General features: G+C 48.1%; 2 protein-coding genes across 9 annotated transcripts in view; one reads left to right on the top strand and one right to left on the bottom strand.

Annotated features, from left to right (window-relative positions):
• LOC115078194 (palmitoyltransferase ZDHHC3-like) overlaps positions 1-961 on the bottom strand; it is a 34,613-nt gene extending 33,652 nt beyond the window's left edge. Inside the window, exon 1 of the mRNA XM_029580938.1 lies at positions 709-961. Coding sequence (XP_029436798.1) covers positions 709-929 — 221 coding nt within the window. The 5' untranslated portion in view covers positions 930-961. The remainder of the gene's footprint in view (positions 1-708) is intronic.
• Positions 962-3,389: 2,428 nt separating this feature from the next.
• On the top strand, positions 3,390-22,778 carry PPOX (protoporphyrinogen oxidase). 8 transcript variants are annotated; one of them, XM_029580964.1, is made up of 13 exons: positions 3,390-3,408; positions 7,391-7,494; positions 10,164-10,298; positions 11,703-11,818; positions 12,219-12,351; positions 14,667-14,811; positions 15,667-15,860; positions 16,044-16,104; positions 16,980-17,098; positions 19,816-19,929; positions 20,320-20,469; positions 21,439-21,481; positions 22,108-22,778. In XM_029580964.1, exons 2-13 carry the CDS (start codon positions 7,408-7,410, stop codon positions 22,239-22,241), a joined length of 1,431 nt encoding a protein of 476 aa, XP_029436824.1. In that variant the 5' UTR covers positions 3,390-3,408; positions 7,391-7,407; the 3' UTR covers positions 22,242-22,778. The 8 variants fall into 8 exon arrangements, with proteins under 8 accessions (XP_029436824.1, XP_029436819.1, XP_029436825.1 ...); XM_029580959.1 differs by lacking the exon at positions 3,390-3,408 and adding an exon at positions 4,145-4,203 and having other exon boundaries at positions 7,253-7,494; XM_029580965.1 differs by lacking the exon at positions 3,390-3,408 and adding an exon at positions 4,145-4,203 and having other exon boundaries at positions 7,253-7,494; positions 15,670-15,860.
• The last annotated feature ends 1,563 nt before the right edge of the window (positions 22,779-24,341 follow it).

Below are 24,341 nucleotides of genomic sequence, written 5' to 3' on the forward strand. Positions count from 1 at the left end.
GTATCAGTCATGTTTCCAGTACCTTTCTGTTACACCGTTGAAATTCCCAGGCAAAATACTATAAAAATGAAGGTTCCTATGCCACAGTAATACATACATACGCCTTTATTCTACATTAAATAGTTATACTGCTTATATTAAATAATATAATTTTTATGTATTACCAGTTAAACTATAATTTATTTTATCACTATGTTAAATTGTCATCTAGTTAAATTGTCATCTAGTATTACCAGTTAAACTATAATATTTATTTATCACTATGTTAAATTGTCATCTAGTTATATTGTTCCATATGTTCTACTGTTCTATGTAAAGCTCCGCTCTCTGTTGGGCAGTTCATTGTTTTATGTAAACCGGAGTGATTTGTAGTCCCTACAAGAACTTCGGTATATAAAAATTAAAAATAAAATAAATAAATACACTCAGCGCCGGAACACCAGACTGGCTGAGCGGGGCTTCGAGGACCGGGTCAGGACTCTCCAATGATAAGAGTGCCACGCAAATTAATTACAAATCCAATTTTCTCCAGACTCAGTACCAGGACAAGAAGCAGACTAGACAGGCCTTGAAGATTTTAGCCGTTCTTATTGTCCCAGGACGTGCTCGCGGGAGGTTTTTGCCGCACTACAAATCCCAGAGTGCACCGTGCTGGAGGAGCGTGGGCAAGGAGGGCTCGGCGCCCAGAATTGGTTTGCGGGGAAGTACCTGCCGGCATAGCTGAGCAGGAGGATGTGCCGCAAGATCACATAGTCCGCGTACGCCACGCTCAGGTAAGTGAGGAAGACACAGAGCAGGCCGCAGGGGTCCTTCACGCAGGCCGCCATGGCCGGCCTCCCTCCGCCGGTTACATCTTGCTGCGTCACTTCCGCCGGGCAGCCAGCGCGCACGTGCGCGTGCCCCGGCGGAGGAGGAGGAACCGACTTCATAGACCACGCCCCTATAGATCACGTTGGAAGAATCGTCATTTTTTTTAGTACTCCGCTCCCCCATCACCCTCCCTTATGCTGTTTCGGCTCGGATGTTAGGACGGAATCTCTGACCTCATAAGAAGGCGGAGCTAAAAGGGGCAGAGTTATTCATCTTGTCACCCTGGACCGGCTGACCCAGCCCTGTTTTTGGGAGAGTGCATACAGGGAGATGTAGTCCCTGCATTTCATGATTCCCAAACGCATTCTCGAGATGTGTGGGCCAGTCTGCTTTAGAGGGTCTCTAATGCATCTCTGTATATTGTACGTATAATATACTTGAGGACTACTGATGGTGTATGACTGGAGGCTACCGTGCTGATTCAGTGGTGACCGAGAAGGTGCACCATAGGGAGTCAGTGGGATGGGTGGACTACAAGCCATAGGATGCGCTGAGCTGAATGAAGGTTTCTAGGTTCGGGCTGGGGGAGGGAGAAAATGCTGAACACCAGGCATTTGAAAATGTTCTCTGTTCCATTTTCATCTGATCTATCATCTTAGTACTTCTCATGCATATTCAGTGAATAGCTTGCAAACCAGACTGGTCAAGGTTTGCTTTTGGGACTGATTTGTCACGATCACAGAAAAATCACACTTGCATGGGGGGGTTAACAATTTTGCATTGGACCTGTTTGCTTTCAGTCGCATGGAGCTTTCTGGTAACCCCACTGAAATAATCTATTCAATCATATTTATGTGACCTGAGGGGATGGCATTGGTGTATGGGGTAGTCTTGAGCATCTTCTGAAGCCCCATTTTGGCCTGCTCATCCCCACTCAGTACTTTATGAGAAAATCTGGATTTCCATCCAGCCATCACTCACAATGAGCCATACTTCCTTTTCAGGAAAGCCACAGGTATGGCTGCCTGCGTTTCCCATGCTGGATCCCAATGCTACTCGTATTGTGCATTCTATTGATTGTAAGCTGTTCAGATACCTCTGTTCATTTATAAATAGAGAAATGTGTTGGCAGAAAAACACCATACGGCCTATCTAGTCTGCCCATCCACCCAACTAATTTAGCTCTACTATCCCTACCACACTTTCAGAGATCCCCTATATTTATCCCATGCTTTGAGACCAACTTTGGGAAAAGTTGGAATATCAAATATCCATAAATAAATAAATCATACCTTGCCATTAAACCCTGTTATCTGTTGACAAGTCTACTTTTAAAATCCACCAATATCACCGACAGAGCTGGAGCACCCCTCACCTTCCAACAAAAACAAGTGTATATAAGGCCAGCTCTAGGGCAAATGGTGAACTGAATGTAAACCTTTGATGCTCCCCCCCCCCCCAGCAGATCCCTGCTCCTCAGGGTAAAGGGTAAGGAAGTCAGACTGGGGGGTGGGGGGAGAAGGGTGAACATTGCCCCCCCCCCCCTCAGATTGACATGGATTAATGACAGTGAGCACACTTTCTCTCACCCCCTGACCTCAGCACTCTCATCATTCCCCACCACCACCACTCCAGTGCTGGTCTCAGAAATAATAGAAATGCACATTCTCTAAATATAGAAATGCTGCATCACATATCCCTGGATCACCAGCAGAACTGAGCCCAAAATTCTCCAACATAAATTTCACATTTTGTCTAAATAACAAATAGAGTGCACCCCTAGACTATGCATACCCTGCCTGCCATTACCTGTAGCTGGCTATAAGACATTACAAGAAACACCCCTAAGGCCCAATATGCAATAAAGAAAGCCCTGGCCAGTTTTAACCGCCCAGCAAAACTTTTTAAAAACATCTGACAGCATTGCATCAATGGATAGAAAATGGATACAAGATCTCATACAGAGGATGTTTTAACACCTTATTTATTACACAAAATGTACCCACAGATGTCAGTTAACTGTTGGAAACAAATATAGAATAAAGAGATCACAAAACATAAATAGAAATGTGAATTTCTTTTGTTTTAGTCTCTGTTCTTGTTTAATAAAGATGTTGAAAGATAAATCGAAAGCAGCTGTGGTCTATGAACTATGCAGTACCCACCTTTCCTATATTTTATGCATGCACTAACTGTGCGTTATTGAAAAAAGGCATGGCCTAACGGTTAGAGCAATGGGCTGAGAAGAAGGGTTCAAATCCCATCTCCCCACCTCTGATACTCCTTGTGAGCTTGGAAAGTCACTTTATCTCCTGTTGCCTCGAGCACCCACTTAGATTATAAACTCTTTGGGTCAGCGATTTATTGTACCTGCACTCTAATAGTGCTAAAAGGCGGGCTAAAGATCCAAACTAGGAATGCTGGAACATCAAGAAAAAATAACAGAAGTTGTCTACAATAGATCTGACGACACCTAAAGGAGGAGAAGGATAGCTCCAGTGGGAGCAGCTATAGAGAAGAGGTAGAGAAGCCCGCCATGCATAGTGACCCTCTGGTGAGAGGCGTTTGGGAAGGGTCAGAGAAACCATCCTGGGGAAGGTAAGTAGAAAGTCCCATGGTTACATCACCGATCCTGATTTGGAGCCCCAGCACGCAGACTTACATTGCTCTTGATCTGCTGGAGAGTGGTTTTCAATAATTATGGGGGCAGAAGGATGGGAGGTAGAGAGCAGCACATAGCTAGCACTCATATTTATTTTTTTGGGTTGTCAGTTTACATTATGACTGATTGACTGACTGCTAAACTATATTAGTGCAGGAGTAGCATAGTTGTTAGAGAAGCAGGCTATGAACGAGGATTCAACTCCCACTGCTGCTTCTTGTGACCTTGAGCAGGTCACTTTGACCTCCTTTGCCTTAGCTACAAACTTAGATTGGGAGCCCTCTGTGTTACATCTGGGCACAAAGAAATAACTACAATACCTGAATGTAATCTGCTTTGACGTGCTGAAAAGCAGAATATACATAAAACAAATGTTGCCCTCCGCCTATAATTCATGTATAGGTAGCTTTGCAATCTCAGACCTCGAAGATCAGAGAATAAATGTCAGCGTCCCCAACCTCAAGATCCTGCTGCTTGCTTTCCACTTCCTGATGCCTTTCTTTTTTATTCGCACAGATGCATATTCTGTTTCTGTGTAGGAGGACAGAACTCTTCCGTCCCTCTCCGCCCACCGTAGGCAACCTGCTTCCAACCGCCCGGATGTGAGTTGCAGAGGTCTGATTGGGCAAGGACTCCTAGCCACGCCCCTTTCCCCCTCTTTCTTCCCAATCAGCTGAGGGAGGAGGCGGGGCAGGGGTCGGCAGATGTTGCTGCTGCTGTTCTTGCTCTGGGTAAGGGGCTCGCTGCCACACAGAACCGCGCTGCTGCCTCCTCTCCCCTCCCTTTACTTGAGATCAGCAGAGCATTGCCAGGATGTTATTAAATCATGCATCGGGGGGAAGGAGGAGGGCTCTCTCAAACTGCTTTATCCTAGGCTTGCAGTGTGCATTCAGGCTGGGCAGAGCAGGTCACCAGGTGTCTAATTCAAGGTGACAGTGGTAGACTCTTCCTCCTTCTCCAGGAGACTGGAATGGGTGCCTTGGGCACCTTGTAATGCTCAGGTTCCCAGACTGGTGTTCCCGCACCTCCACCCAGATAAATGAGGCTTCCAAAATCAAATAGCTAGGATTTTGCATCTATTCTGTATGATTTTTATTTTATTGCTATGAGTACTCATGTTTGTAATACGTTTTAAATGCTGATAAGCAATGGACAATCTGCTTATTTGGGGGAGAGGAGAAAATAAGGAATAAAATGTGAATTGCTTTCTATACTTTGATTTAGTGTACACAAAGAACAATGCATCCCAAGTGTTGGTTCGTAGCTAAGCGTTCTATTGTATTGAAATAAAAAGTTTAAACATAAATTAGTCTAAGAGTTTAGGAACCTCTGGCTGCTCAACCTAATGAGGGTTGCCCAGAAACAGAGGTAAATGCAAGGATAACCTTGAGATGGAAGGTCCAGATACTGGGTGCCAGACCACACCAGTTCATATATGGCTGAAATAGTGCAATTGTGCCATCAAGAATAAATTGTGTTCAGCTCAGTGGGTTGTGGCAGTCAAAAAAGCAAACAGAATGTTAGGAATTATTAGGCTGGGAATGATGAATAAAATGGTGCCTCTGTATTGCTTCGTGGTTGGACCACACCTTGAGTACTGTGTACAGTTCTGGTTACTGCATCTCAAAAAAGATATAGTTGCAGTGGAGAAGGTACAGAGAAGGGCGACCAAAATGATAAAGGGGATGGAACAGCTCCACTATGAGGAAAGATTAAAGAGGTTAGGGCTGTTCAGCTTGGAGAAGAGATGGCTGAGGGGGGATGTGATAGAGGTCTTTAAAATCATGAGAGGTCTAGAATGGGTAGATGTGAATCGGTTGTTTACTCTTTCGGATAGTAGAAAAGACTAGGGGGCACTCCATGCAGTTAGCAAGTAGCACATTTAAAACTAATCAGAGAAAATTATTTTTCACTCAATGGACAGTTAATCTCTGGAATTTGTTGCCAGAGGATGTGGTTAGTGCAGTTAGTGTAGCTGGGTTTAATAAATGTTTGGATAGGTTCTTGGAGGAGAGGTTCATTGACTTCTATTGATCGGGTTGACTTGAGGAATAGCCACTGCTATTGCTGGCAGCGGTAGCATGGGATCTACTTAGTGTTTGGGTACTTGCCAGGTTCTTGTGGCCTGGTTTGGCCTCTGCTTGATGGACTCTTGTTCTGACCCAGTTTGGCAATTTCTTATGTTCTTAAGAGACCAGAGAACCAAAAATGTGACAGAAGGATGATGCCTGGGGAAGTGAAGGAGGTCCAGGATGGAGATGCTATGATCTCAGACAACTGAGTACTCCGCCTAGCAGAGGTGGTGAAACGGGCTTTCTCCCTTGTTCTAAATTACCCCAATATCTTCACCATGTGAAAGAGCTGTTGATGTTTGGATATCAAGGGAAAACCTGGCTGTTTTCTTTAGTTTGGGGGGAGCAATGCTTAGGGATAATGTGGATATAGTGCTAGGTGTGTGTGTGGTGTGCTGTGTTGTGAATCTGGGAGCTGGTACTGATGCTGGGGAGGCAGTCTATTTTATTGCATCAAGAGAATGCATGTTAGGATGTGGCCCTTACCTTGAAACATTTAGATGTGATTCAGATGGGGTTGGTAACCATATAGGCAACATTATTTATACTGATGTTTAAGTATTTGGCAAGTATTGTAATATTTGATCCTGGGCTGATGGGAGCTTGTGATGTCTGGATTTTGTTACCTGGGGTCGCCCACTGTTTGTACGAGTTGTTTTGTCTGTGACTTTCATATTGACAAAATGTCTGGCTGCATTTTATTGTACTTGCCGTTTTGATATCCGTTTTGAGTGCTTGTACAGAAAGACGGCATATAAAATTGAATTAAATGAAATGGAGGGGTATACTGGGTGGTGGTGCAGGGTTCTAGTGGTTGTCACACCACCTGCCTTTTAACCTAGCACTGGTGCCAGATTTGATATCTGCGTCCATGTCTTTCTATAGATTATCCTTTGAGTAGCCTGGCACAGTTCCTCCCTCCCCTGGCCCTCCAATTAAAATACCTGGTACAAGACAGACAAGTGGGTTCTCCAGGACTCTGAAGATGTGTGTGTGGGTGTTTGGGGGGGGGGGGGGGGGGTTTTGAGGACCCAGGAAGATCGATAGAGGTGGAGGAGGGAGACAAGCACCTTTAGACCGGGGGATATAATATGGGCTCTCCTTGCTAACTCGGGGGAGGCTGGAGAAACCAATCTTATCTCCTCATGGGCTGGGGCATGTTAGCTGCTGGCCTTGTCCAAATCCCTGACCTGAGTGAATTTCCATGATGTGTCCCAGAAGCGAAGCAGTAAGAAGGTAAGCTTTGTGGGGATGACTCCCCTGAAGAGAGCCAGATGTTGGGGGGGGGGGGGGGTGCCATTTAAGTTAATTGAGATGAGAATAAATAGAGGGGGGGGGGGGGGAGGGGGGAACAGGCAGTTACGTAGAATGAAAAGAAACATTGACTTCAACAAACTCTGTGAGAGTGCAGCCCTGAAGTGACACGGTCCAGTTTGGGGAGGGTGACTTCTGGTTACAGTTTCTTCCTTGGTTACTTTGGAAAAGTTTTTATCTTCTCAGCATGGTGGGTTTTTTTTATCCCGGGTAACAGCTGGAGCTGGTGACCTTTTCTGTGCTTTGGGACCCAGGCGCTTATCTCCTGCCTGTCAGGGCGTTTCCCTGGTGACTTACAGGGCTCTCGGTGGGGACGGTTTTATTTGAAATGCCTTCCTTTTTTTTTTTCTTCTATTCATTTCTCTTTTCTTCTTCCGTCCTTCTTTGCTTCTAGACATGTTTTCACTCTCCCTTTCTCTTCTCTCCTTTCCCTCTTAACTCTCCTGCACACACACAAACACTCACTCGCACTTTCTCTGTTTTACTCTCTCTTCATCCCTGCCTCTCCCCTTCTGTCTGTCTGCTCTTCTAGGTGGGAAAGCCAAGCGGATGCAGAAGACAGTGGTGGTGGCCGGGGGTGGAATTAGTGGGCTTGCAGCCTGCTACTACCTTGCCAAAAATGCCAGTGTGTCCAAGGTAAGTAACCCCCCATCCTGCTTTACAATCTTTACTACAAAATAGAAAAAGATATTTACTGTTCGTACCCCAGATCAGTCCAGACAAGTGGGGGTATTGCATCCCTTCCAGCGGATGGAGGCAGAAAACTAAAAAGCTTTGCAGGCTCTGCTGCTTAACTGAGAGCGCCACCTGCAGTCCCTCTCCAGCAGATGGTGGAGGTGCAAACCTGCAGCCTAGAGAAAAAAGAAAGAGATAATAGAGGAGAAGAAGATTAGAGGAGGCGCCCCCCCCCTGAGGTGTTAGGTTCCTTCGTGGGCTGGGCGACCGGGAGGGTTGGCAATCCCTGTTTTGGCTTTAGCTCGCAGCATCCAGGGGTAGGAAAACCAAGGGTCCTGCTTCCCTCCTTCCCCGAGTCTTCAGTCAGCGAGCAGCAGCAGGGAAGTAAATCCTTTCTTCTGGGTTTTTTGTTTTTTTTTGTCTGACTGTGTCTTTAAAAAAACAAAAGAAAGAAGGGAGTTGGTATCCTTGTATGTCCTGTAGCAGAGAAGCGCCGTTTGCACAGTCAGGTAATATATACATTTTGCAGCGGAGGTCCTGCTGGCCTAAGGCGTTGCAGGCTGCTGCTCAGGGGATAGAAGAGTTGGGGAGCGGTGCCCCCGTTGATTTCGGAGCAGTCACTGAGATGACTTATGGCACGGCAGGCAGGCAGACCACGCCGCATGTGCTCCCTAATGGCGCCAACTTCAGAGCTCGCCAAACTTTGTTGGGCCTGTGTTTTAAAATAATGTAGTAAAGCCTCTGTATCGCTCCATGGTGAGACCGCACCTTGAATACTGTGTACAATTCTGGTCACCGCATCTCAAAAAAGATATAATTGCGATGGAGAAGGTACAGAGAAGGGCGAACAAAATGATAAAGGGAATGGAACAGCTTCCCTATGAGGAAAGGCTGAAGAGGTCAGGGCTGTTCAGCTGGGAGAAGAGACGGCAGAGGGGGGATATGATAGAGGTGTTTAAAATCATGAGAGGTCTTGAATGGGTAGATGTGAATCGGTTATTTACTCTCAGATAATAGAAGGACTAGAGGGCATTCCATGAAGTTGGCAAGTAGCACATTTAAGACTAATCAGAGAAAGTTCTTTTTCACTCAACGCACAATTAAGCTCTGGAATTTGTTGCCAGAGGATGTGGTTAGTGCAGTTAGTGTAGCTGGGTTTAAAAAAGGATTGGATAAGTTCTTGGAGGAGAAGTCCATTACCTGCTATAGACTTAGTGTTTGGGTACTTGCCAGGTTCTTATGGCCTGGATTGGCCTCTGTTGGAAACAGGATGCCAGGCTTGATGGACCCTTGGTCTGACCCAGTATGGCATGTTCTTATATAGGAAGGGGCGATATTCAAAGAGCCTGCATAGTTGTAAAGTACGTAAGTGCTTTTAGTGTGTGTAATTTACACTAATTTTCAATGAGAAGTGACTTGGATAAATTAAAGTAAAATACGCAAGTTGAAAAGCATCAGCTTAGTTCATACCTGCTCTTTTGCATGGGCGACCAGAACAAAAAAACAGTGTGGCTGTGTTTGAAAAAGTCTTGTACACACGCTACATTCCCCCCCCATCCCGACCTAATGATGTCCTCACAATCTGGCACTGTGGAGGCTTGCATGTAGTTTTAGCTGGGCTGAGGAGGGCATTTTTCAGAGAGGGCACTCTGGCGTGCTAATCCGTTTCGGCACAACTGGATTATTTTCGGAAATTGTCTTCACGGGGGCCAATATTCAGCGCCACTTAGCCGAATAAGCATGGCTTGTCCGTCTTAGTGGCATGATTTCAAAGTTTGGCCATTGTGAGCATCTGCTACCTATCCAGATAACCTTTTCTCTGAATAAGTGAGGGGTGGGAAGGAGGTGTTTCTAGGGGGAGCTAATTACCTGGCTAACTTAGGGGCCGATGCAATTCAAACATGCTGAAAGTGGGCGCTGAGTGTTCACCCCTCCTAGGGGTGCCATGCAAGATTTAAAGTAGGGGTCGTGCTGTCAAGGAGGCGCTAGGGACGCTTGTACGCCCCTAGCGCCTCCTTGACAGCGGAAGATGGCGAGTGGTCAGCTGTCCACCAATTTAGAAAAGGACGCCAAATTTAGATGCACATTTTTTTTTTTTGTATTGTGGGTGATTTCCTAATAGCCTCATAAACTGCATTTGCATGTGATGAGCGCTATTAGTTTCACCGTGCGTTTGACGCGGGTTGTGGAGGGGATTAGGTAGCACCCACACAAGCCGCGTCCAGCTGTGGGTTAAGCAGTGCGCTCGGTGTATTGCATCGGCCCCCAAGTCGGATAAGTGCTGATATTCAGCCTTATCCAGCTAAGTTATCTGGATTAGACCTGCTATGCGGCTGGTCTGAATTTGGCCAGATAACTTATCTGGCTAACTTGCTGAGCAGGATAGCAGAAGAATATTGACCCCATAGCACTTGGTATAAGAGAGCAAGTCTTATCTGGCAGTGCACCTCAATTCTGCCCTGTGGCACCCCTGGCTGTTGCAGTACTGAGACTCCTGATGCACAGAGCTCTGCCAGTCCATCCCTGTCCTGAGAGGAAATGATTTTTCATTACATCTAGAACTTAATTTGGTGTTATGTTTGCCCCAGTTCCTCAGTTCCAGGATTAATGTTTTAATTGCATATTGACAGATAATTCTGCTGGAAGGCAGCAGCCGATTGGGGGGATGGTTAAAATCCACCCGCACAGAGGATGGGGCTGTGTTTGAACACGGACCTCGGGGGATCCGTCCTGCAGGATCTGTGGGAAAGAACACCCTGACCATGGTAAGGTGCCAAGGATGCGAGGGACACTTGTACTGCTGCTGCCTGTTCTGCGGTGGGACTGAGTGTGTGTGTGTGTGCATGCATTTTGCACTGCTGCTGCCTGTTATGGGGCAGTGTGTGAGCGTGAAGCTTGCACTGCTGCTGCCTGTGCTGTACCTGGTATGTGTGTGTGTGTGAAGCTTGCACTGCTGCTGCCAGTGCTGTACCTGATGTGTGTGTGTGTGAAGCCTGCACTCCTGCTGCCTGTGCTATACCTGGTATGTGTGTGTGTGAAGCTTGCACTGCTGCTGCCTGTGCTGTACCTGATGTGTGTGTGTGTGAAGCTTGCACTGCTGTTGCCTGTGCTGCACCTGGTGTGAGTGTGTGTGTGTGAAGCTTGCACTGCTGCTGCCTGTGCTGTACCTGATGTGTGTGAAGCTTGCACTGCTGTTGCCTGTCCTGCACCTGGTGTGTGTGTGTGTGTGTGTGTGTGAAGCTTGCACTGCTGTTGCCTGTCCTGCACCTGGTGTGTGTGTGTGTGTGTGTGTGTGTGTGTGTGTGTGTGAAGCTTGCACTGCTGCTGCCTGTGCTGTACCTGATGTGTGTGTGTGTGTGTGTGTGTGAAGCTTGCACTGCTGTTGCCTGTGCTGCACCTGGTGTGTGTGTGTGTGTGTGTGAAGCTTGCACTGCTGCTGCCTGTGCTGTACCTGCTCTGTGGTGGGTCAGTGTGTGTGTGTGTGAGTGAGTGTGTGTGTGAAGCTTGCACTGCTGTTGCCTGTGCTGTACCTGGTAGGTATGTGTGTGTCTATCCTTTCAAAATGTTTTGTTAATACCAAAAAATGACTTTAGCATTGTTTTACTTCTGTTAATTGAAACAAGGTTTTGTCCTTGCTCGTAGCCTTTTATAATATCAAAATATGACTCGGGGGCTCCATTTTCAAAAGCCGAGCTGGAACTCACATGGGCAGAAAACCAGGAGGTGTGCGTGTGTGTAGTTCAGCCCGATGCACACGCTGGTGATTTTCACACACACGTTAATTACAGGCAAAACTGTATCCACCTCAAGGGGCAATCTGGGAAGCAGTTCAGGTTAAAGATTTCCGGGCATAAAATGAATGCTTTGAAAGTTAGTCTTTGCATAATTCTGCACCCACTTCTGCAAGGCACACCTATATATACTGTGCCAAAATCAGCTCGCGCACACTGCTTAGCCTTGAACATTTAGGCAGGCTTGGTGCAGGCTTGAGATGATGCAGTCGCACTGTCGTCACAGCAGGGGATTGGCCAGGAGAACTTAGAATTCAGGAGATATCGTCCAAAAAGGAGCCTTCGGTTTATCCACCCCCTCCCCTCCCCCCCCCAAGTCTGTGCTTCCTTTTCCTCACCAGGCACTGCTATTAAAACGGTTCTGATTATTATTTTTAGCTATCTGAGCTCGGTCTAGAGAGCGAAATCCTTCCAGTACCAGGGGACAATTCAGCCTCCAGAAACCGCTACCTGTATGTGAACAAAACGTTGCACAAGTTACCCTCCGGTATCAGGTAATGCCCCCTCATTATAAGGCGGTTCCCCTCCAGCACCTCCCAGTGACCCCCTCGTTATAAGGCAGTCACCCCTCACACCTCCCAGTAATTCTCTCTCATACACAGTTCACCTCTGTAGGCTTTAAGGCAGCCCCCTCGGTGCTTTGAAGCTGTGAAATTGTCACTTTCTTTTAAGAGAGAATGATTTGGGGCAGTTCTCCTTGCTCATGAACTCTCCAGCTGGACAGTGGTCAAAGAATGCCAGCTATGTTTCCAGCTAACAAATGAAATCGGTGCAGCCATTTCCAAAGGGCGGTACAGCGAAGCCCCAAGCCCAGACCCCTCCCCCCGTACCCCCAAAATAGTCTCTTCGCACCGCACGGACCTCATGCACTCCCTTGCTTTCTCTGACCCACAGTGGGGTTTTACGCACTGTCCCGCCCTTCAGCAAGCCGTTGGTCTGGTGCGGCCTCCGCGACTTGACGGCCCAGCGAGGGACGCAGCCTGATGAGACCGTCCATGAGTTTGCAGCACGCCGCCTGGGACGGGAGGTGAGAGTCCTTTGACCCCCCCCCCTCAACCGGCACTTACCTGAGGTCCTCCTACACCACAGCTGAAGTTGGATCCAATGCCGATGTTCAAAAGCTAAACGGAAAGTAACATTGGGACTGCCACTTCCTTTCATTTCAGCCACAGGCCGAACCGCAGCTGCTGGGGCCCTGTCACTGTCTCCTCATGCCCGTCTGCCTCTCACCTTGCCTTTGGTTCTCACGTCTGTCTGCTTTTATTTTTTTCTGGATCTCTTTTTTTTCCTTGGCTTTTTCTCTGTGTTTTTCCCTGCACTAACTTGAACCAAAATGATCTGAATAAGGAGTACAAAAAGGCAAAATTTTCCATAGGAAAAAAAAATCAGTTCGTAGACGAGCGGGACACGATATGACGTTGCAGGAAGGGAAGGTTCAGAGAAAGTATTTCTTTGCCAAGAAGTGGTGGAATAGCCTCTAGCAGAGGGATAGGCAACTCAAAACGTGGCAGAGTTTAAACAGGCCAAGGACAGATAGAGAGTGCGGTGGCAAGGAGAGAAAATGGGTAGAAGAAAGGAAGGAGGAGGCTTGAGCGTTTGCTTAGTCATATGCAGAGCCCTCTGTTTCCCACAGCAGATTTTTCAAGATTCTGCGGCAAGGGTGAGCAAATTCTGTGCCAGATTTGCATAATTCTGTGCCAGATTTGCATGATTCTGTGCCAGATTTGCATAATTTTGCATACATATTCACACCCCCAACTATGCAAAAAAAAAAAGGTCATTTTTTTTAATTGAAAATCTTTCATGTTGTTTGTTTTTAAAGTATATACAAATACAAAATTTATCAAGTACCAAATTCAGCTATTTATCAAGTAAAGACATGCAAGTTACAAACTTTTAACTGAAATGTCACTTTTGTTTTGAATCGAAATAGTGCTGAAAATATCCTCAGTATCAGCTGTTTGTGGTGCTGTTGATTATACAGAATATTAGAGATGTGCATTCGTTTTAAACGAATTAGACAATTTCAACGAAATTGTCTAATTCGTCATGGTTCAGAAGTGCTTTAAAACGAAATAAATTTTTCCAAAATTTTGGAAAAATTTGTATTTTGTGTTAGTGCATGCTAACACGAGATTTGTGAGCCATGAAAAAAAAAATCTCAAACTGCAGAAAAACCAAAATTACCCACAGGGGATCCGAACCGAACCACGAAACAAACAAAAAAACCCAAACGATACACATCTCTACGGAATATGTATACATATATTGGACACAGGGCAACAGACACAAAAAGGCGTTGAATTAGTCCACATTTGAAACTTGTCAGCAGTAGTGCCAGTCATCAAGGCTTCTATGAATCCAAATCAATGCCCATTTCTCCAGCTGTGGGACACCAGCAGTTGCAGCCTTCCAAAAAGCGCATCCAGATCTTTGTAATAGGTTTATGGTTGACCACCTATGCAGGTGCAAGAACCTTTGTATAAAAGGGCATCACTCCATCCAGGAATTTATATCAGAATCAATTTCGGTTTGATAAGGATTTAAGAGCTCTTTGAGAGATCAAACATTCTAACTTCTTTCTCTATCTGCTCCAGTTTCACTGCCCGCCCTCCTGTTCACTTCAGAAGAGGAGGAAAGGGGATGGGGAACCGCAGATGGAGTGGGTTCCCTACAGGCTGTTTGTGAGGAGAGGGGCAGGAGCAGAGAGAGAGAGCTGAGACTGAAGGCAGGCAGGTAGGCACCCAATAGCTTTCTTCAAAGGTGGGAAAGCTTCAAGGAATGTTGATTCTTCTGCAGGTTGTCAATTATGCAGCAACAAGCTAATTATATGGATTGTGCCTCCACCCTCCCACCTCACACAGTCAAGGGAGGCTAGGGACACTGGTCATGTGGAACAAGAGCACCAAAGAGAGGAGAATAAAAGCTGTGGTATGGCCGCTCTGAGCATCCAGTGAGGCTGGGGTGACCTGCACGCATCTGCCTTGGTTATAACTCAAACATCCAGAAGCACAGGGTGGCTGGCAGAGGATGGTCAGACAACAGCTTCCCTAGTTTTGCTGACTGATTTCGATTACTACAAAGCTTGCTGTTGAGACATGGAAGGGGATCAGGGTATTGGATTAAGTCCTGGGACTCATCAGGTTGCGTGAAGACATGGTAGGGGGTAGCCTGGTATTGGGTTAAGTATGAGAATCCCCAGAGTGGTAGAGAGCCAGAGGGCCAGACAACCGGGCAGGCTGGATGTCCCAATAGGTCCTTCTCTGCTGTCACCTGCTATGTTACTGTTGTTGTTTAAAGGGGATGGGCGCCTTTCACCAACTCAGCCTCCTTACTTCCCAGATAGCGGACATCGCCATAGACAGCCTGTGCCGCGGCGTGTTTGCTGGAGACTGCCGGCAGCTGAGCGTGAGATCCTGCCTCCCCGCGCTTTACGAAGCTGAGCGAAAGAGGCGCTCCATCATCCTGGGGTTGGCCCTGGGTGGAGGTGAGAGAGTGGGGGAGGGGACAGGGGAGAAGGTACTTTGGTTGCTTTTTTGGATTGAGAGTACAGCTTTTGAAAACGAGAATGGGTGTGGGCGGGTGTTTATAAAGTTACGAATTTCAGTGTTTATTTTTTTAGAGTTTTATGTACGTGCATGAAACTGGGATTTTCTGGGGTTTTGCCTTTTTACAAAATATGGGCTTCCAGCTCAGTTGGAGCCAGGAGCCTTCATTTGCAACTCGGGGGGGGGAGGGGGGTTTGCCCTATTTTATGTCCTGCCCCCAACTCTCTTAGTCCAGCCATTACCACCACTGGTGCTGGGGGGGAGGGGGGGTGCATTCACCAGAGCTCCTTCTGGATTCCTGTAATCATGGGCTCCTAAATCTGACAACTAGAGGTCGCCATTGCACGATCAGTCCCTCCCTCCCTGGGGACTGTGAACGCTGCCTCTGCGGCACCCCTAGTGCTGAATGACCCAGGGAGCAGAAAACCCAAGCCAGAAATTGATCCCCGCTCCCTCCGCACGAGCCACCAGACCAGACCAGCCCCTGCGGTTTTTTTTTTTCACCTTTAGTAGTAGGTGTGCTGTGAAAAGCAAGCTGGCTCCCTGGACCTGTGTGGAGCCCTCGAGGACCCAGGTCATGAACCTTTGCTGTACATAGTGATTGCCTGTATGCCAGGCTGGAGGGCCTGACAAAAACGTGCCTGAACCGTTGGGCTAAAAGGATGAAATTGTGTCCCTCAACCAGGTGCTTATAAACTCTTCCCTCGCGTTATTCAGATCTGAAAATCGGTCGAAGTCTAGCAGGAAGCTTGCTCAGGCCCCCCCTCCCCCCCCCCTTTTTTCCTTGTATCTAGAAGGCGAGGGACCCCGCATCGATTCGGATCTGACCCGCAGGGCAAAGAGGGAGCGCTGGAGCCAGTGGTCCCTGCGGAGGGGGATGGAGACCCTACCGGAGGCCATGGAGGAGTTCCTGAGGGGCCGGGGGGTGGAGATCCACAGGGACACCCCTCTGCAGCGGCTGGAGAGGACAGTGGACAACTGCTGGAAGGTAGGACAAGAGGCGGCAGGCGGGAAACGAAATCCCACTGAATTCTGGGGAACGTAGTCCCGCAGAACGTTGCTACGGATACAGACAGATTGAGAACGGTGTGCATGCAGGCAGATGTATAGGTGGGATTTCTTTTTTTTCATTTTAAACAATGTGATGGTGTAAATCTTTGTTTTATTTGAGATCACACTTCCAGAGGGCAGTGTTGTGGCCGACCACCTGATCAGCGCCGTGCCAGCACAAGGTAGGCGGGGGAGCTGGCACCTTGGCAAAGGGAGGTGGGGGAGGGGGTAAGTGCGCTCTTCTTCTGATCAGTCGCCTGCAAACCCCCGCCCTGGCTTCAGTTTTGAAATGGCGCGGCTGGCAAGCGGCGATTTTAAGTCCCTGCCCCTTCAGGACCACTCGAGCCAGCCAAAGCTGGTGGGGGGCGTTTACTCACTTCATAATTCCCAGGAAGCTGTTTCCCGCAAGAATATTTCTGTGTGTGTGTGTGTGGGGGGGGGGGGTTCCTTCCTCCGAGACGCTGTGGGAAATTAGACCCTCGGAGTTGGCCGGGAACATTGATTTAACGAATTTATGACCGCATTTGTTTGCTGGCTTTAGCCAGGGTCCTTTCCGAGGAACTGAGGGAGGCACAGAGGTGGCCACGGGCGGTGGTAGAGGGCACGGTTCAGTGGAAGATGTGTTTTGGGGGTTTACATTACTGCCAGATCCTTAAATGTGGTCTGTAAGGATCTTTTAAGACAGGACAGTCTTTTTTTTTTTTTTTTTACTTTTTCCCTTTCAGCTTCCTGTGGCTGATGAGATTTGCGATCAGACTCGCGTGACCTGGGATCCCAGACCCTTCAACATGCCATCCCCCCCCTTCCTGAAGAGCCAAGCCTAGCGTGCTCTATGGTCGCTCACCCTGCTGGTTTTCCCATGCGTTAAGGGGGGGTGGGGAGATCGGGGGGCACGTTATTTTTATCCTGCAGAACTCTGTGGGGTCTGTAAGCCTCCATGCCTTCGTCTCTGCTTTTCAGGAGCAGGAGGGGTGGGGTGGGGTGACACAGCTCATGCTTTGGCGCACCGGCAGACGCGAGGAGGGAAATATCTCAGTGCCCTTGTGGCTTCTTCCAGCTCTCTCGCGGCTTCTCCCGGCATCCGCGGAACCGTTGGCCGCAGAGCTGCGCCAGATTCAGGCTGTCTCGGTGGGCGTGGTGAACCTGCAGTATGATGGCGCAGTGCTTCCCATCACGGTGAGTGCCCGTTTGGGCGGAGGCGCGTCGCGTGCCACCTCCTGCAAGTTTGGTTGAGAACCAAGAAGCCCAACTGTCCCCCACCCCCCCTACTTCACGAGGTAGTGTCCCATATAGGAAAATTGGTTCTTACCTGCTAATTTTCACTCCTGTAATAGCACAGGTCAGCTGGTAGGGTTTTGCATCCCTACCAGCAGATGGAGGCAGAGAACAAAACTTTGAGACCCTGCTTCATATCCAAGAGTGCCACCTGCAGACCCTCAGCATTGATCTGCACCCAAGCCAAGATGATCAAACTAATAAACTAACACACCCCAACAAACAATGGGCCAGCAGAGAACCAGTTGGAGCTCCTAGAACTAGGACTCCCTTGATGAACACCAAGAATAAACGTATACATCTATCGGTACGCTCTCATTACCCTGTACATGAGTGTATACTGCCTCAACCATGTCTAGAAGCGAGGAAGTCTTCGATTGAAGGGGATGGGGTCTCTGGACCGATCACTCCTGAGGCAGCCAACTGTCCAGCGATTCCCCTCGAAGGTGTCCCCCCCCCCCCAAGAAGACACACTCGGAGCAAAACGCATCTACACTGAGACGCGCCCACTTCTCCCCACAGCCGCGGCAAACTTTCCCATGCTGTGGCCATGCGGTGCCATGATGCAAAAATCGGGCCTAAAATAGCCCCCGCCTGCAACGCGGTCGGCGGCGCTGTCCCGGTTCTGATACCCGGCCCCAACCACGCCGGCAATCTGGCCCCGCTCACCTCAGAGTGCCTCCTGACGGCCCACTGCGACCAGCCGCCGGAGCCCTGCTTCAGCCTGTATCTCCTGCACTTCAAAAAGGGAATAAAAGAAAATACTTCCCTGCTTCGGCCTGTACCTCCTCCTGCACTTCAAAAAGGGAATAAAAGAAAATACTTCCCTGCTTCAGCCTGTATCTCCTGCACTTCAAAAAGGGAATAAAAGAAAATACTTCCCTGCTTCGGCCTGTACCTCCTCCTGCACTTCAAAAAGGGAATAAAAGAAAATACTTCCCTGCTTCAGCCTGTACCTCCTCCTGCACTTCAAAAAGGGAATAAAAGAAAATACTTCCCTGCTTCAGCCTGTACCTCCTGCACTTCAAAAAGGGAATAAAAGAAATGAATTCCCTGCTTCGGCCTGTACCTCCTCCTGCACTTCAAAAAGGGAATAAAAGAAAATACTTCCCTGCTTCAGCCTGTACCTCCTCCTGCACTTCAAAAAGGGAATAAAAGAAAATACTTCCCTGCTTCAGCCTGTACCTCCTCCTGCACTTCAAAAAGGGAATAAAAGAAAATACTTCCCTGCTTCAGCCTGTACCTCCTCCTGCACTTCAAAAAGGGAATAAAAGAAAATACTTCCCTGCTTCAGCCTGTACCTCCTCCTGCACTTCAAAAAGGGAATAAAAGAAAATACTTCCCTGCTTCGGCCTGTACCTCCTCCTGCACTTCAAAAAGGGAATAAAAGAAAATACTTCCCTGCTTCGGCCTGTACCTCCTCCTGCACTTCAAAAAGGGAATAAAAGAAAATACTTCCCTGCTTCAGCCTGTACCTCCTGCACTTCAAAAAGGGAATAAAAGAAATGAATTCCCTGCTTCTGGCTGATCACTGCGAGGGGCAAGGACCCAGAGGGGGGAACTAGGGACACCCCCCCCCCCCCCCCCCCCGGGCAGACAAGGGCCGAGCTAGGACAGGGATATTCAACCTCCTGCTTGCCCTGCTCTTCCTGAGGGATGGCCCACGAAGGAACCTAACACTTCGGGGGAGCCGACCTCTAGGAATCTTCCTTCCCAGAATCCCCTCCTTTCCCTCAGGACTGCAGGTTTTGCACCTCCCCCATCTGCTGGAGTCAGAGAAATACTGAGGGACCGCAGGCGGCACTCTCGGATGCGTAGCAGTGCCTCTAGGTTTTTGTTCATCTGCTGGTAGGGTCGCATAAGCCCAGTGGTCTGGACTGATCTGGGGTACAAACAGGAAATGAGGAATGCTTGTTCAGTGGGACGCCTTTGTGCCCATTAGCTGCCACAGTGTCCTTACCTTTCTAATGGCCGCTGGGTCGTACCAGGGCCTTGCTGTTCCCACTCAGCGGTTTCCAGACCATCTTCCTCAAATTTGCCATTTCAGATCATTGTCAGTCCTTCCATACGGACAAGGGACTTCCTCCCTCCCCGGTTCTCTCTGCTTCTAACATCAGCAAACCATTGATAATATCATGAACGGGGGGGGGGAAATCTGCTTTTTCTAAATCAGAGGCAGAGAATTTGGTTCCTGGACTGCTGCAAACAGTTGCAGTTTTCAGGATATTTAAATGAACATGCAGGAGAGAGATCTGCAGGCACTGCCTCCATTGATTGCAGTTCTATCTCGTGCGTATTCTTGTGGATATCCTGAGAACCTGGCCTGTTTGTGGCACTCGAGGACCTTCTCTGAACCAAGAGGGTTAACCCCTTCATTCTCGCTAGAAAACGGCCCACGGGATCCGGGTGTCAGAGGGCAAACCCAGAGGACTGTAGCCGCTCAGTGCAACCTGGAGACACTCAGCTGATGTCATTCACATTCTGCAGTGGGCAGGCACCGATAAATCAGTCGTCCTCGCCCTGCTCCGGCTGCATACTGTGCCCGCAGGGAGGCCGAACACCAGCATCCAAGATCTTTCCTCTCCCCCCCCCTGACCTCCAGTTCTGTCTCACTGCAGGGATTCGGCCACCTGGTCCCGTCATCTGAGGACAGCGCCATCTTAGGTGTTGTGTATGACTCTGTCGCCTTCCCGGATCAGAACCGTCACGGCGCTCCCTCGACCCGACTGACGGTGAGTACCGTTTACCCCGTCCACTTACAGAGAGGAAGCCAGAGGAGCCTCAGAACCGGGCAGCCAGGAGATCGCTGTGAGAGGCGCCATCACGCCCCAGACTGTCTGTCCATCTCTCATCAGGGAGCCGTGATGCCCAGACTGTCTCCTTACTCCTTCCCATCTAGCTCTTATCTGGGAACCATCACGCATTGCCGGTTGACTCTCCTTGCCACTCGACGTCCAGGTGTGGGAGGAATGCGCACTCACTCTCCTTCCCCTGTCCTCGCCGCCTCTTGTCAGGGACACATCATACATAGCATCCGGTGTTTAATCGGGAATCCCAGACCCCTGGGTCATTGGCTAATAGTTATCTCTCTTTGTGGGGGGGTGGGGTCCTCTTCTTTGCAGGTGATGATGGGAGGAGCCTGGTTTGAGAAAGGCATTGGAGAACCAGATAAAGTGTCCCACAACCAGTTGCTCCGTAGGGCGAGCAAGGCAGTGACATCACACCTGGGTTTGTCCGCAACGCCGACAAGAGCTATCGTTAAACTGCACAAGGTATTGTCCTGGGCTGCTCAGCCAATCGTATTACTTGGTTCGTTGTTTACGTTGTCGCCCCCCTAATTTTATCTTTTGGTATAGCTATTCCTGTGCACAGTGGATCAGCAGCTGGAGTATTCCACTATGGCTGGAGGGGGAGGGAATTTTCTTCTAGAATACTTTTTAAAACATCTGCAACCTTTCCCAGCTGCACTAGGACTGAGCTGAGACACATTCCCTGTAGCAGGACTCCAGCAAGGGAGGGAGAGGGGCGAGGAGCCTAAAATGGATATCTGCTTGTCCTTTCAGCACTTTAAAGGCTGACTGGGCAGCGAGATCCTCTTATTCCTGTAAGACTACCTCGCCCATTGGGGCTGCTGAAGGCGTAAGGGGTCGATGGGATATAATGTACACAGAGAGAAAAAGAGTCCCCCTGGGGCCATGTGAGGAAGGATATGGGGAGGGGGCTGTCTGAAGGATGCACACACCCTACAGATTATGGGGCTGATTATTGATGTGCGCAGAAGCTGACAGTCAACCTGATTTGCAAAAGTGAGTGGCCCCGCGAGAGCCTGCGTCCGAATATCGAATTGCAATGCCGCAAAACGTGCACGGGGAACTTTCGTCTTTTCAGGACGCCGGCATAAGCTATGCGTGTTATAGGCCTGCCGATCGTGCGCATGTTTTCTGAGAATTTAAGTTGTGTGTAGCTTCAAATCGCTTTAAAACCTCCCCCTCAACAACGTAGTTTTTTTTTATAATGTGGGAAATGTACTCGTCCTCGTGAACAGTTTTCGGCACCTGATAGACGTTAGCGCTTTCGGTCATTCTGCAGGCGTAATGCCGCACTCTGCCCACCTAGAGCCCTTTGTGCGCAGCTGTGGGCATGGGAGAGAGTTAATTTCTATGTAAATACAACCGATACAGGGATTTATAAATAGGAAAGCTGATCCCAAGTTGCTTTTTCTCTTCCCTTTCTGCCTCTAGGACTGCCTCCCGCAGTACACCGTTGGACACTGGAAACGAATAGGTAAAAAGTCGCCATTAACCCTTCAAGGGCATGAGTCGGCTGGTAGCGCAGAGGCCGTGCTGTCGTGCAGAAGGCCCCCACCCCCCCCCCACTCCCCACTTTTGATAACATGGCCAGATTAGGTCTGTTGAGTTGGGGCTGGGAGGGATGGACATGTACTAGGAGAAAATATCCAGGCAGCTGCATGTAAAGTCTCCTAGAAAGCTGGACCTCAGCCTCAGCTCCGGTTGAGCTGGAAATACAAGAGGAGCAGGTCAAAACTGCCAGGTCAAAAAAAATAAATCTTTCACTGTCTCGTCACTTCTGTCTTTCTTTACTGCTCTCCCCCCCACTGTCTTTCTGTTGCTGGTCTTTGTCCTTCACCTTCTCTCTTCGCTTCTGCTCTTCTATGTCCAGTGGAGAATATCTCGCTCCTAACCAGAAGGGGGCCCCTGGCTGTGATGAGGCCACAGTGCCCCAGGACCCCTGATTTCAATGGGACCATGTCCCGAGCAACCAGTTGCTATAAGAGCGCCTGGGCCGTACGGCTCCCTCAGTCATGAAGGGAGATAAAGCTTTCCCCCTCTCCACCCCAGGGACTGATGCCTCACTGAAGCTTTTCTCACTAGCTTCCCTTGTCTCGACAGAGAATATTTCCAAGTACCTTGAATACCAGCTGCTGCCTCTGAATCTTGTGGGCGCATCCTACGAGGGCGTTTCTGTGAACGACTGTATCTCCAGCGCGCAGAAGGCGGTGGGACGGCTCCTCCGCCAGCAGTGAGCAGAGACGGGGCGAGCACATTACCATCCATTCTCGACTGTTAAATGCCATAGACATCTCTAGGACCTGCTGTCTCCAATTATTGAAGATTTTAATGTGTGAGGTGGTGGAGGGAGCACCATGGCTGAGGATCATCACTATGGTCGATATTTCTCCCACACTAATACTCAGATGCCAAAAAACTCCCCAAGCCTACGATGACATTACACACACAGGCGCATGCATTCTGTCTGTGATGTCAGCAGTAGCCATTTTTCCCAGGATGTCTGCTTACATTCAGGGCAGTGGAGCCGGTTGAAGGAAGTTGGAGGAATAATGAGCAAAAGTAACTATGCTGGGGGGGGGGGGGGGGGGCACTGTCTCCAAATGCATTTGTTTTGCGCACACCTCAACAGGAATGATTCTCAGTCCTAAGCCAGGCTATTGTAGGGATTATCTCAATGTCAAATGTACTGCGTGTGCTCTTCTTAATACAAATATTGTGCCAAAGAGAGCCTCCTGCTGGAGTTTATGGTGTTATATGTTACAAGGTACCGAAACACAAGCTAAGGCTGCGCTCTAAAAGTCGATTGATTATACGATAACAGCAGACAGATTCCATGTTGGTCACAGATTTTGTATTCAAAAAAATCAATTCTTTATTCTGGCAACTCCACTGATGAATATAAAAGTTTCAATGAAAATACAAGGGTCCCCCGACACGGACCCCGTGTTTCGCCAAGCTGGCTGCGTGGGGAGGGATAGCTCGATTTAAGAGATCATTCTGTAAAAAACAAATGTAAACAGTAACCGCTTAGGAAAACGACCAACATAACAGAAGAAGGCCGGCAGTATCATCAAAACATATCAACATTTAAAAAAAATTTTATATATATATATATATAACAATCGCCGCCCATACCTTTCTCTATATAAGATGCCAGGTTACAGGAAGTGCGCCAAACTTAGAGGCCTGGAACTGTAAACTTTCAAGGTTTTGGCATGAAATACACTATCCAATCAGAATACAGGAATGAGTAGCCAATCAGAGCATAGCGGAATGCGTTCAGGTGAACCAACTCCATTCAAGCTCACAATTCAAGCCATTAGGTACCATAGAGTCCAATAAATAAATCCATTTTTGTTCTCTTGTAATCAACTGTTTGGGGTAGTTCCCTCCCCGTGTAGAAGGTCGGACCACATTGATGACAAAAAATTGTAAATCAGATACCGTATGAGAATGCTGAACCCAGTATTCCACTAGGGGGCATTTTCTCTATGATTTTTAATATTGGAACGATGCTCAATAATATGGGTTTTGATCATCCTTGACGTCTTGCCTACATATAGTTTCGGACAGGGACGACTAATGACATCCACCACCCCGGAGGATGTGCAGTCAGAAGAGCTGTGCAAAATAAATGTTCTCTTTCTGGTCGGATGTATAAACTTTGAAATAGCCATTGTTAAAGAGCACCCGGAACAATGGCCACAAGGTCCATGGCCACTTATGACGAGGGGTTGTGTAATATTCGAATCGTATCCTGAATGCACAATCATTACCTCTCAAGTTTTTTCCCCTCCGATCTGTAAAGCTGAGAGATGTATTAGAGACAGTGTTTAGTGACAAAGCCGACCAGTGCTTTCGTATAATGTTAGAGATGGCATTACTTCTGGTTGAAAACGGCAAAATATAGTTAACAGAATTGTCTACAGACCGATTCTCTGGTAAAAAAAAAAAAAAAGTAGGTCACTATTAACATATAATGCACGTTTGTATGCGTTCTTTAGAACCTTACGGGGGGAACCCCTCGCGCTGAACCGAGCTGTCATCTGCTGAGCCCGTGTTATAAAATCATTCTTTGTCGAGCACCGCCGGCGCAGCCTTAAAAACTGGCCCGAGGGAATATTATTCTTAAGGAGGCGTGGGTGGCAGCTATTGAAGTTCAACAAGGTGTTACGATCGGTGTCCTTTCCAAAAATAGTGGTGCAAAACTTGTCATTGTTAATTGAAACCAGGATATCTAAAAAAGAAATCTGAGTAGGCTGTATGGTGTAATTAAATTGTAAATTTAAGGCACAATGATTAAGGCAATCTAGAAAAACAAAGAATTGGACGTA

This window comes from Rhinatrema bivittatum, chromosome 16 (assembly GCF_901001135.1).
Source record: "Rhinatrema bivittatum chromosome 16, aRhiBiv1.1, whole genome shotgun sequence".
NCBI lineage: Eukaryota > Metazoa > Chordata > Amphibia > Gymnophiona > Rhinatrematidae > Rhinatrema > Rhinatrema bivittatum.

Bases quoted from the DNA above. Each gene is read 5' to 3' on its own strand.
- PPOX (XM_029580964.1), top strand. From the start codon at position 7,408: ATGCAGAAGACAGTGGTGGTGGCCGGGGGTGGAATTAGTGGGCTTGCA. The intron at 15,861-16,043 runs GTAGGACAAGAG...GTTTTATTTGAG, and splicing joins CAGTGGACAACTGCTGGAAG to ATCACACTTCCAGAGGGCAG. The intron at 21,482-22,107 runs GTAAAAAGTCGC...TTGTCTCGACAG, and splicing joins TGGACACTGGAAACGAATAG to AGAATATTTCCAAGTACCTT.